Source organism: Manis javanica, chromosome 2, assembly GCF_040802235.1.
Source record: "Manis javanica isolate MJ-LG chromosome 2, MJ_LKY, whole genome shotgun sequence".
NCBI classification, from domain to species: Eukaryota; Metazoa; Chordata; class Mammalia; order Pholidota; family Manidae; genus Manis; species Manis javanica.
In genome coordinates, this window is record NC_133157.1 from 54,043,788 (window position 1) to 54,056,726 (window position 12,939).

Genomic DNA, 12,939 nt, shown 5'->3' on the forward strand with positions numbered 1-12,939 from the left:
AACTCTTTCAAGTTTGACATTTAAAATTGAGGTTGAATGGGGTAAATTAAGAAATGAAGGTAATTGAATGCAGATTCACAAGGCAGTGACATCACTGGCAGTTATTTCAACAGCTGTAAGGTCCCCATACCTAGGTGTCATTCTAGGCTAAAGTACATTTTACAGTATGAAATCTTCTTCCTCCAAACAAAACTCTCCATGAACAATAATTTTCTGAGTGGAATGCAGAGCCTGTCTCATTTTAAAAATAAATTGTAAAGTATAGAATAATTACTTCAAAATACAAACTCTTGGGATTCTAGGTATATTTCCTGTCAGGGAATGTTTCAGATTCTAGAGGGAATTTGTGTTCCTACAGATAAATGAGGCAACACTTATCTCATTGTTTTCCATTACTTGTGTATTTATGATCCAAAGAATTATAGTTCATCACTGACTAGAAAACAGTCGCCATCAGTCCCTTGTCATCAGCACGTGTTGAATAGCATGAACCGTAGTGACAGTGCCCAACAGCAGCAGAGATATCAGAGGTCTCAGATGCTAGTGGGGGCCTCTTCAGTGGCTGGGCTTCATGGAGGGATGTTCAAGAGAGCCTATTTATTAACCTCTGATTTGGATGGGATCTAGCATATGAACATGTGTATACATTTAGCTGTTAGTAAATCACACTTAAAAATCCATCATTTCTAAACAGTTATCAATTAGCAAAAAATTAAGAATTCTTAAGGAAGAGTGTCTTCATTTTGGAAATAAATTTAAAGTGGTTGTTAGCTCTATAAGGTAGATCTGTCTCAGAGAGACAGAAGCATTCATAAAACAACATAAATTCAAAACCAGTTAAACCATTTAAGAAACCATCTTGGCAATATATGAAAGCCTTAAATATCTGTATAACTTTGCTATTCATAGTTGTTGCTGCTTCTCATTATTGGTTTGACTCAGTAATTCTTCATTTAAAAATCTGGTATAAATAATCCTCAGTATACAAAAAGCTTAACACACAAGGTTCATTTCAGTGTTATTTGTAATGGAAAAAGTGGAAGCAATACAGTTGACATACCTATATAAAGTTTGGTAAATAAGGAAAGATGCATGGCAAAAATGTATCTGCTTAAAATGATGTTCATGATAACTATATTAACATTGGCAAAAAGTAAGATGAAATTGTATTTATACTGTAGAAGCAAGCATGTAAAATAAAATCTTGTTTTTTAACAGTATTGGAATTAATGGAATTCATTTTTCATTTTATTTTCAAAATTTTCTTCTGAGCATTAATTGATTTTATAATGGAAAAATTAACTTAAAAATTTTGTGATAAATACCTTTAAAGTTTGAAAGAGATATGTTACAGGTAGATGAAAGAGTTATAACTTATACTATGAATAATTAATGTATGGAATTTGTTAAACTGCAGTTATGTAAGCTGGAAATAATAAAATAGGTTCAAAAAAGACTTGATAAATTCCTGTGCCCCACTATGCCCCCCAAAAAAGAACAAAGAATGGATATTGCAGGTCAAGTTTTGACCTTTCAAAATTTAATTCATGATCAACATGCTTAAAAATAACATATCCCTTGGTACCTTATCAGAAGCAGCATGATAATATCAGTACCCAATATTTATATAAATACTACATTGCACTAGATGTGACACATAAGCATTTTATGTGGATTCTTACTTAATCACAACAACCTATAATGGCGAAAGCAGAATAGACAATCCAAAGTAGACATCCATTGATGCCACAGAACTAGTAAATCACACAGTATGGATTTAAACCATTGTGTTAAAATAGTTAAATAGTTCAGAAGCCCAGAATCTCAAACACCTCATTGTGCTGCTCCACATTAGACTAGACAATATTTCTTGCATGTGTATGATTTATTCATAGAGGACCACAGAGACATTGACTTCAATTCTTGTTTTGTGTTTATAGCAACATGGCTTACAATAGTGTAATAGATCTATTCAGGTACAGTGTGGCAATAGAGAGCTTAGCCAATTGTCTGAGTACCTCTGCTATTAAGGGCAAAACAAGTTGTTGTGGTAGTGGTTATTTTATTGCTTTTGCTGCTTAAACCCTGAGGTATTCAGTACATTTGGCCTCTGTAGATGAGTATGTTCTATGAGATGATTTCTCAGTTCTTCTTTGTCTTAGCCCATACAATCTCCATGTAGTTGTCCATGTAAAACATACATTTAGTGGTGCTGTGGCTTGTTACTGCTTTTAATGTTCTAGAAAAGCTTCTTTCCACAAAAGATTGGAGGTATTCTTGCCTATGGAAATTCCAAAAGGAAGATTCTTTTTTAAGAAGAGTGAAATATATTCCTAAAGATGATTGCAGCATTTTATTGAACATATCCATAAAACAACCACTCCCTCAGTGTTCCCTAGGCACAGTAACCTTGGAAGTTGGAAGAATCAAAGCCTGTCCCTTCCATTCAGAGAGGAGACCTTCTCAAAGCAGCCAGGTGGGTAGCTGTGGGTTTCATCAGGGTGATGCATTTCACATGCAAAGGGAACTCAGAGATGGCCCTGACTGGGTCTGTGCAGGGTGGTGTACACAGGCCTGGCGTCTGACAGTTTACCAGAGTACCAATGTGCAGAGTCTGAGATGGGGAAGAGCAGGAGATGAGAGTGGGCAGGTAAGCAAGGTACAGCTCTTGAGTAGGTTGTAAGTCATTCTAAGGAATGTAATTTGAGGCATTCTTTCCTGATGTGATTCTTTTTCTATAATCTCAAAAGTTAACCAGTTAATGTGTGTAAAGCCTACCAAGATAATATGTATGTTTAAGTATTTTATAATAGTTATCAATCAGTATTCGACTGAAAAAAATGCCATGTCGATGAGCTGTAGAAGTTTATTACCAAGTATAAATAATGGTGTTACACAGCTCAAACCTCTTGGCAAGCCCCTCTCTCCAGTCTTGTCTTCTAATAACAGAAACCCATTTTATTAACCTGTCCTTAAAGACCCCTTACTCACCCCTTAAAGACAACCAGTACTTTCCTGTTGACTGGCTAATTTTACAGTTTTGTTTAAGCCCCAGTCTATGTACAACATCAGTGTAACTTTAGAAAGGATTAGCTTCAATAAGATTAAGAAAATCCACTAAAATTTTAGGTAGGTTGGAATCAGTTTCATCTAGTCTTTTTGCTTCAATTTATTTGTCACTAGGCAAATTCTTCCTTAAAAAGAAAAAAATTAGAAACTGTTTAAATTGCTCTTCAAATTATCAAATGCCGCTGTTGCTTAGCAAGTACTTGTTTCTAGATGCATTAAAATAATTCTGAAATAAGTGGTATACAGGGGTTATTAATCCAAAACTTTCTTAAATAACTGTTGTGTATTTGCAGATGAGTGAAGGCAACTTGTCATCATTTACTTTTCCACTTTGTGGATCCAGTACATCTGAGTCACTGGAAAGTAGCTCAAAGAAGAATGCATGTAAGATTGGGTTGATATTTTAAGCATTGGAATTTCGGTCACCAACACTGATTTTTTTCTCCCGTTTTAATTTACCTCTGAGCTCCCCTGCGCTCACATCATTCCATATTGTAATATAGGTACGAAAAGGTATGTCAGCAGAAATTCTGATCCACAGGAAGCTGTGCCTTTGGCAGCTTTCCCGTTTGATGTTTTCCGTACAAGACATACTAAACATAAGAATCAGACTTGTGTAAAAAATTTTCTTATGAAGCAGATTGGTAGACATGATTTTTATTTCCTTTCTCTGTTTAATGTAACAGCAATAAATTAGAGGATGCCATTAAGTGAAGGCTTCTTTTTCCATGAAGATGGCAAAAATTTGGTTGAGAAAAGTAATACTATCCTCCTGTGTTTTAATTACATGAAATCATGATGCAGAGGGTTTTTTGGCTTGGAGCACTGGTTGAAAGTTGTTCAAATTGAAGAAACTAACCATATGGCAGTCTCTGTTTATAATGTGACTAATATTCTAGAAATTTAGGCACTTAAGTCCATGGATTCTTTTTAATGCATGCATGACTTTATTCCTGTCAGCTGTGCACATGTGTCTTTCTCTCCAAAGCACATTCTGTCCTTGACTCATTCAAAATGGATTATGCAGTTATATAATCAATGCTTAAAATAAGAAATGGGATGCTGTGTACATTTTCCTAACAGAGAAATAAAGAGTTCCTATGTGAGACACTTTTAAGCATGGGTAGTAGCAACTTCAGACAACCCCCTTTCCTAAAAAACCTTAAGGTATCTCATTTAATCCCATCCAGCTTCAGGCTTAGATTCAAATGTAAATGAATATAAAAAGTGCTAAAAACTGTTTTTATCTTCTTCACCTTTATAGTGGCATCTGAAATACAAGGATTAAGAACAGTTGAAATAAAAAAGGTAACTTGGTGGAAAAAAAACAGTATGAACTCTGTTGACTGCAGAGGCATCTACATATGCATTTTCCTATTAGTTGGCTGTCTTACTGTTTTATAGTACCATCTGAAAAATAATGTTTTATGCACAGTGGAAAGAGCATAATGTAGTCCTTGCTGAATTCCCTGGTCATGCTGTCTTGTGTGAAAAACCATTGTTGGTGTATTCTATATTACCAAAAATGGCATCAGCCCAGCCCAACACAAAAAAATGCCCGATCTCCCATTTCTCATGCTGATAAGTAAGCCTTTGCCTTCAATAGATATGTCTTATTCTCCAGAAACATATTCTCCTGAGAACCGGGTACAAGAGAGAAGATAAAAGCAGCTACAGTGTTTTGAGCCTTTACTATGTGTTGAACACTCTTGTAGACACTTCATGTTATACTGTTTCATTTAATATTCACTGCAGCCCTTTGTGAGAGGCTCTGTAACCTCTATTTTGTCCATGAGGAGCTAGTGATTCATTAAGAGAAGTGGACTTGTTCCAGATCCCAGTGTTGTCAGTGTGGGTTCCTAGCTTTAAACACAAGTCTCTGATTCCAAAATTTGTGGCCCTTTGACTTTATCAGTCTATTCAACTTTCCATTCAGCCCTACAGCATGATTTTTATTTAGTGTGTTTTTGATTTATTTTTCTTTCTGAACAGATGCTTATTTTCCTAAATGAAACTAAGGACCTGTGTCAAATGAAGTAATGCAGTTTCCTTGAACTTCCATTTTCCACCCTCACACCTAGAAGATTAGAGTTAACTATAGAATATTGTGCCAGAGAAACCAAAGGTCAATTTAAAAATACCACATTGACCAAAACATGCACTCTCTTCATGGCAGGGGCCTGCTGACTCATTGGGAATCAGCATTGCTGGAGGAGTGGGCAGCCCACTTGGAGATGTCCCTATTTTTATTGCAATGATGCACCCACATGGCGTCGCTGCGCAGACGCAGAAACTCAGAGTAAGTGTTTCTAATAGTCCTGGTAGCCCTAGCAAATCTGGCTGAAGTTTTTATAAACCCTTTGAAACTGGTCACCTGTTGTAGGCAGTTTTAAATGTCTGTGTGTGCTTTTAAATCAGCTAATCCAGCCATAGCAAGTCTTGCTCTGAGTAAAGATGAAGAAAATCAAAAGGAGAATTTGCTGATATATGCAAATTTGCAAGTAAATAAAATGGGAAGACTTACCATTGCTTCTCAATATTTTTTTGCCTGTAGGAAACTGGAAGTTGAAAGGAAACAAAGTGTTTTCAGAACGCCAGTAGGAAGTGAAATTTTCCCTTACACATTTAATTGGTTTAAACACCAATTTAACATTATTGAAAACTATCATTTGTTACATTTGATTATCATTTTTGCAGAAGTTTAATATCAGTGTGATTTATAATGTAAAAACATACAAAACTTGCTTCAAAGTTGAGGGGTTATCCAAATGTAGAGGGATATGTTGGAATGTATGCTTATTGTCCAGTTCTGAAATCATGTGAATATTCCATTAAAGTCTCTGTAAAATAAAATATGGTCTTGTGTGTCAAAAAGAGTCTCAAAACATAACCACCTCTTACTTTAAATAGTCTCTGAATTGGGACTGGCTCAGTCTCCTTTGGTACCTAAATTTATGACTGACACTTAAAAATTGACTTTTACACATGGCACACGAGTCAGAAAACTTTTCTGTGAGGAACAAATAGTGAATTTTTTAGGCTTTGTGTGACATATGGGTCTCTTGGAACTACTCAACTCTGCCCTGTAAAGGGAACTAAATAAGCTTGGCTGTATTCTAACCAATTAGTTAACCCAAACAAGCACCTCTGAGTTCGAGTCATATCTAATGTGTATAATAATAAAATCCAGACAAATTCTGGTTTACAGATACCAAATATTTTATTCTTTTAATAAGGAAGTAATGTCTTAACCCAGGAAAAATGAAGAGAAGGCAAGAGTGACTTGCCCCTTCCCCCAAAGACTGTACGCAATCATTACATGCAGCTTCTTTTTATGGTTGCTGCTTTTTAGAATTCATGGTTTCCTTAATAGCTTTCAGTTCGTAATAGCAGTATATGATGTAATGTGCAGTGGAAAGAAGGAAATGATTGTTCAGGTCTTCATGGCCCACACTCCATGGCTGCTTTATTAGGTGCTATTTCCTTCTCACCTTTGCAGGTTGGGGATAGGATCGTCACTATCTGCGGCACATCCACGGAGGGAATGACCCACACCCAAGCAGTCAACTTACTGAAAAATGCCCCTGGCTCCATCGAAATACAGGTAAGATTTGTGTTCCAGGCACCATTCAGAATATGAAAAGTTTGAGGACACATGAGCTTTAAGGTTAGAGCAGTAAAATTGTTTAAATCTCCTGCTATTATTTTATTTAATATTTCCCTTGAACATAAATGATTATATTGAGAGTTCCAAGAAAGCACGTAAGGAACATATTCTGTCACATTTTATCCTGGTGAATTTAGTGTTTCATAGTTTGTATCTAAGGGAACAAAAATACAAAGTAAATGATTAATTGCTAGAATTTTAAATAGTGTAAGTGACTTGTATTCTAAAGATCTTAAAAAAATAATTGCATACAAAACCGTGTTTGAAAAGCATCAAAGAACTTTATAGCACTGAATTAGTAGAATATTTTTACTGTCAATAAAGAGTCCTCTGGACCTTGTGATATTTCTTTCTGTTTGGTTGTGCATTATTTCAACAGAAATGATTAAGTGGACAATAAAATATACATTTTAATCCAAGTTCTCTTGAGGAAAAATTACCAGTCACAGGAACATGTGTTTTTGTGTTTCTCCTATGCACAGGTGGTTGCTGGAGGAGATGTGAGTGTGGTCACAGGTCCTCAGCAGGAGCCTGCCAATCCTAGTCTTTCTTTCACTGGGCTGACATCAAGCAGTATTTTTCAGGATGACTTAGGGTGAGCTCATATATTTTGGTTTGTGTGCTTCTACTGCCCACACAAAGGTGAAATAATAGGAGATGAAGTATAAATTACAAAAACCAAGTGTTTCTAAACTATTAAATCACTACAGCTTGGATTTAGTTTATCACAGCAGGCAGACAGATAGGCGTGCTGCTACCCTTCCCATGTTTTCAGCTCTTGAGTTTTTTGGGGGACATTTTATTTTAGTCTTGAAGTTAGTGCCCTGTGTGACATGGAACAAGTCAAATCTATCCTTTTTTTAAAAAAAATTGCCTACATTGCCAACTCATTTAATAAATCATCCTTTTGATTTAAAAAATCCAGTTGACCCAACACTTGATTACAAAAGAATTGGAGCATAGAGGAGGAGGAGGAACATGTTAGAATTTTTTAGTAATTTGATGCAGCTTTTATATTGCTTGTAATCAATTTTTCTGAGCTGGGGAATAATGACATTTATGACTTATTCCATGATAGTCCTCTGTACTTTGAGCCTTCTCATTTTCAATAAATTGGAAAAAGACTGAGCTTCTCTATTCATTGAGAAAATACCATGAATATGTTAGTTTAAGGTTGTAAATGAGTAATAGAATGTGTTAAGTAGTATTTTGTTAGATTATAAAAATTTAAAATAGTGAGCACTATGTACTGACAATTTAAGCATCCCCAAAATACCCATAGCGTGCTCACTGTCAGTAACACAGAGAATTGTACCAGTTCTAGGTGGATGTCAGATAATCTGTAAGTTATAGATCCACAGATATTATATATATTATATAGTATAATATATATATATAAATTTTTTTTTAAATCTGAAAACTCTTTTTCCTTGCCTTACTGTAGACCTCCTCAGTGTAAGTCTATTACACTAGACCGAGGACCAGATGGCTTAGGCTTCAGTATAGTAGGTGGATATGGCAGCCCTCATGGAGACTTACCCATATATGTTAAAACAGTGTTTGCAAAGGTAAGCCTGCAAATTTTAACCACCCTCTTCTGCACTAAACATTCATTAATAGGGGTCAGCAGCTGGCTTATTAGTTTATGGCCTGAGGTAACGCCAAATGGTTAACAGTTGATCATTTTCTTTTGCAACTCCCTGCAGGAACAGGTCATTAAATATTTTTGTCCAATTTGAGGTTTTGTTATGTTTAAAGGAAAATAGGCTTTAACTGAAATTCTATGGGATCTCTTCACAATATACATAAAAATATTAATGAATTTTAGTTACAGCATCCTGAGTTTTTTTTCCTGTAGAAACAAGTTCCATATGATTGAATGATTTTTGAAAATGGGACATTTTAAATATGTATGCTGTCAAATACTGGCATTTCTTTTTCCTTGCATTTTTTATTGTGAAATATAAAATATTCTTAGAAAATACATAAAATATGTAGATCAAAAGACATTTATTTTGCAGTTTAATTTCATTGACTGAAATAGAAAAATAGCAACCAATAACTGTATATCTGTAATCATGCATTAATCGGGTCTATCTTAAAAATGTTAAAGAATAAGGTTATCACAACATTGGTGAAATTATTGAAATATTTAAACCCACATTGTCATTGTTAATATGTTGTTCAGGCATTTTTTCTGGGGCTACAAAATTGGACATGATTTCCTGTAGGAAAAATACAGAATCTCAAGATTTTACAGTGCAAAGGAGCAAAACTTAGCTCAAACCTATTAAATGATTTGATAAAAGGATAAAATGACTTTAGTGCTATAGTTCTTTGAAGTACCTACATATGGAGATTTTATTCCATTGTTTTAAAGAAAATTGTTTCTAACCTAGTTAAAGAGCTATATCTGCAGCCATCTAGCTATAGGCTTAATTTATGAGATTTTTTTGAAGCCACTGGTATGTCCAAAAATAAAAACAGCATTTGACAGTGAGGAAGAGTCACTTTTCCTCAGCCTTGTAACAATTTATTTAAGGCATGCTAGTTAGAATGTATTTTAAGAATTTGATCATTATAGATTCCTCATTAACTCTTCCATTTTTTAATCTTATATTTAATTGCATAATTGCCTACAGTAAGCATGCTTTAAGATGGGATTCTTTTTCAAACAGCAGTGTCTGTTTAATCTTAATCATTTAGGTCCCATAAAGAATAGGAAGACTCTATCTGCCCTTGAGAAATAAATGAGCAGGCAGCTTAAAAAGCTTTTTCAAAGCCACAGAAATAATTAAAATTAGAGTTAGCAGGACTTATATCTTGTCCTGCCCATGTCAACCTGCATTTGGCCTTTATGTATCTGGAAACTTTTGGATTGCATGGTCCTCATGCCTCTGTCCTGTAAACTGCTTTTGTTCCTGCCTAATCATTTGTCTTCTTCCTGTAGGTCTTATTTACAGGATAAAAAATCCTGGGTTCTATGAAATCATTCCTACTAGGCAAATTCCCAAATATTCTTTATTAATTTGAGTTGCCACCAACTGCTATGTGGAACAGCCGAAAACCATCCAACTAATCTATCGACTGCTAAATTCTCTCTTAAATGGGAATCTCAAAGCCAGAATCATTTAGGAGAAAGGCCTCCTTTGTGTATGTTCATCACCGCTTAATGACTAGAGTACCCGTAGAGCCCTGAGAGCCGTGTTGTGTACACACAGAGCAATTTACGTTCTTTTTTAGATCTTTTTCTATTTTGTAGCTGTGAGGCAACATTTTTTGAGGAGTGAACAAGCCTGCTTTATAATTGCAGGGAGCAGCCTCGGAAGATGGGCGTCTAAAAAGGGGTGATCAGATCATTGCTGTCAATGGGCAGAGCCTGGAAGGGGTAACCCATGAAGAAGCTGTTGCTATCCTTAAGCGGACAAAAGGCACTGTCACTTTGATGGTTCTCTCCTGAATTTGCTTCCAGAATTGAGCCAACTCAACCTTCAACTGCATCCCACAGTCTTAAGAGAATGGGACTGGCTTTGTGGACAATTTTTCCTGTGCTGTCTTCATCAGGCTCATCAAAACTGTAGGAGGAAAAATACCATTTAAGTTTGTTTTCCTCATATGGAAATGATTGTCTTCTTGGGAACTTAGAATCATTTTTCCTTTCCCCTTGCATTTTGTGAATGTAAACTCAAAGAGAAGGACTATTTGCATAGGTAAATCCAGTCTTTCTTTGCAAAGATATCTGATGTTTTGTGGTCACATGGATAAAAATTATGTGCTAAATTGCTTAGTAGAAAAAAATAATAATTCTAAAGCTAAACTCAGAAATGGCTTCAGTAAATTAGATTGAAAGTGAAAATATAAAGAAGAAAATCTTGAGTTTCACGAAAATGCCTCATTGTGTCAGTCCATCTCTGCTACTCAATTCTAATAAAAAGAAAAGAAAAATTATTTTCTATTGAATATCTTAAAAAATACTTTCAGTATTAAAAGTTTTGGTTATTAAAAAAATCACCTCCCCCCCTTCAATTCACACATATATATTTTTCTCCTAAAATGAATTTCTAAGATTGAGTAAATAGCAAATACATGAAGCACTGTCCCTAAGTTTGTGAAGAAAAAAAACATTTAATACACATCTCAATGCTCATTTTCATTTTTGACCTGTTATAAAATACTTTCATGTTTCTGTAAGTAAAATGATGACGTTATGCTATATTGACTGGTTTCTCCAGAAGGTAGCTGTGCTAACCATGGAGGAACACAGAAGTCTCCCAGAGTCTTTAGTGCTGCTTTTAACTGATGCAGTACTAAAAATGTGTTAGCGTGCTGTGCAATTGGTTTTCAATTAGTATTAATCTTAATGACAGAGAAAAAAGCAATGTGTCAGTAATTATTTTGGTTGTGTGCCATTAGTAAATTGATACAAAAATTAAGGGGATTAACATAACTTCATTTCATTGCCTTATATTAACATCTTATAATACAATAGTTTAAGACTAAGGGAAACAGATGGAGCTGTTTATTGAGACAACTGGTGAGGAATTATCATGTGTTCATTCCCATTTTAGAGCGTGAAACTCCTACATTAGAATATATAAAATCACTTTAAATATTATCTATATTTGTAACAGAAGTAGTGTACAGATATTTTATTACAGCACTTTTGTGTAAATGCAGAATTGAAGTGAATAAATAGGAAGTTCCATGGTGTACAAATGAAGCAGGCGTATTTTTTGTTGTTGTTGGTTTTTTTTTACTGGGGAAAAGCTTTATTGTTCAAGATTTACAATTTGAAATTAGCTTTTATCATTTTTAACTGAACATATTGTGTCCATAGTTACAGTTAAAGGAACTTTGGACAACATCATTATGAAAAGCTCATGTTTTTACATCCAGAATTTTTACTAAAGTTTTATTTACTCCTGTGGAGCAGTGGAAGATGCACAACATTGTAGAAAGGAGAATAGACCCTCTGGTTATCTTTACTAGCTTGAATAGCATTCCTCCAAAATTCATGTTCACCAGGAACCTCTAAATGTGACATTTGGATATAGCATCTTAGTGGTGTAATTAGTTAAGTTAAAATGAGGCCATGCTGGATGATGGAACTCCCTAAATCATTAAAAGAAGGCTCTGTAAAGAAATATGCATAGGTACAGAAGGCCTCTTGAAGATAGGGGCCAAAAAAGCCACCAGGAACATAGGCTACCAGAAGCTGGGAGACAAGGAAGGATTTTTCCCTACAGTCTTCAGAAGCTCTTGGGGCTGTTGACACCTTGATTCAGACTACTGGACTCCATATCTGTGAGAAAATAAATTTCTGTTAAAAGCCACCCAGTTTGTAATATTTTGTTATGGAAGCCCTGGGGCAGTAATGCAGTATCATAAATATTTGTATATCTTAGCTACTAACATTGTACCTAGCTAACAGGAGAAGCTCTGTACATGTTTATTGAGCATATGAGTGATTAAATTATAGGTCATGATTAATTTCATGGTTTTAAACTTGTTTTATTTGGCTAGCTGCAGCCTTCATACTAAATGTGAAAAAAGAAACAGTTGGAATGTCACTGGAGGGACATAAAAACACGGGAAAATCTCCCCTTCTGAATTGTTATTAATTAACAAAGTCAAAGCAAATGAAAGAGAAGAGAGGGAGAAAAGGAAGGGGAGGGAGAGAAGAAAGGAGGAAGGGTAGAAGGAAAAAATAAGAAAAGTCTACAGAGTCATCAGCATTGGAGAGAAGTGATAAAGGCTTGTGTTTACTATATTACTGTTTTCTGGAAATAGCTGAGTTCTCTGTGGTGAAGGAAGAAAGTGAGTGAGGAGTCTGAAGACTTGAACGTTATAGTGTTAATAATACCACATACAACTCAAGACAGTGGATTCCCTATGATGGGTTCAATATAGTTGCTTGTGTGATTACATCATACTGGAGAATATCACATTATTTCTGGTGTTTTTAGTGACCCCTCCAAAAGGATGATGGTAATTGTTAAATTTCATCGTGGACTGATGCGGAGGCATGCGAGGATATGGTGTAGCAACTCAGTAGAATCCACACATCAGAACAGTGATGGATTTGGAACTATAAAGAGATTAGAGTTCATGAAAGATTAAAAAAAGGTGAGGTTTTGTTTGTTTGTTTTTTTTTAAGAATCTTGATAAGGCATAGTTGGTTAGATTTAATGAAGCAAAAGCAG

General features: G+C 35.1%; 1 protein-coding gene across 13 annotated transcripts in view; it reads left to right on the plus strand.

Moving 5' to 3' along the window:
- The window catches only part of MPDZ (multiple PDZ domain crumbs cell polarity complex component), a 182,876-nt gene extending 170,650 nt beyond the window's left edge, over nucleotides 1–12,226 (plus strand). For 12 of the 13 annotated variants that reach the window (XM_037018619.2, XM_037018625.2, XM_037018621.2 and 9 more), the window contains 8 exons: nucleotides 2,390–2,476; nucleotides 3,363–3,453; nucleotides 4,334–4,377; nucleotides 5,246–5,368; nucleotides 6,569–6,673; nucleotides 7,219–7,331; nucleotides 8,181–8,304; nucleotides 10,050–12,226. In XM_037018619.2, coding sequence (XP_036874514.2) covers nucleotides 2,390–2,476; nucleotides 3,363–3,453; nucleotides 4,334–4,377; nucleotides 5,246–5,368; nucleotides 6,569–6,673; nucleotides 7,219–7,331; nucleotides 8,181–8,304; nucleotides 10,050–10,196 — 834 coding nt within the window. In that variant the 3' untranslated portion in view covers nucleotides 10,197–12,226. The remainder of the gene's footprint in view (nucleotides 1–2,389; nucleotides 2,477–3,362; nucleotides 3,454–4,333; nucleotides 4,378–5,245; nucleotides 5,369–6,568; nucleotides 6,674–7,218; nucleotides 7,332–8,180; nucleotides 8,305–10,049) is intronic. The other variant, XM_037018626.2, reaches the window with a different exon arrangement.
- The last annotated feature ends 713 nt before the right edge of the window (nucleotides 12,227–12,939 follow it).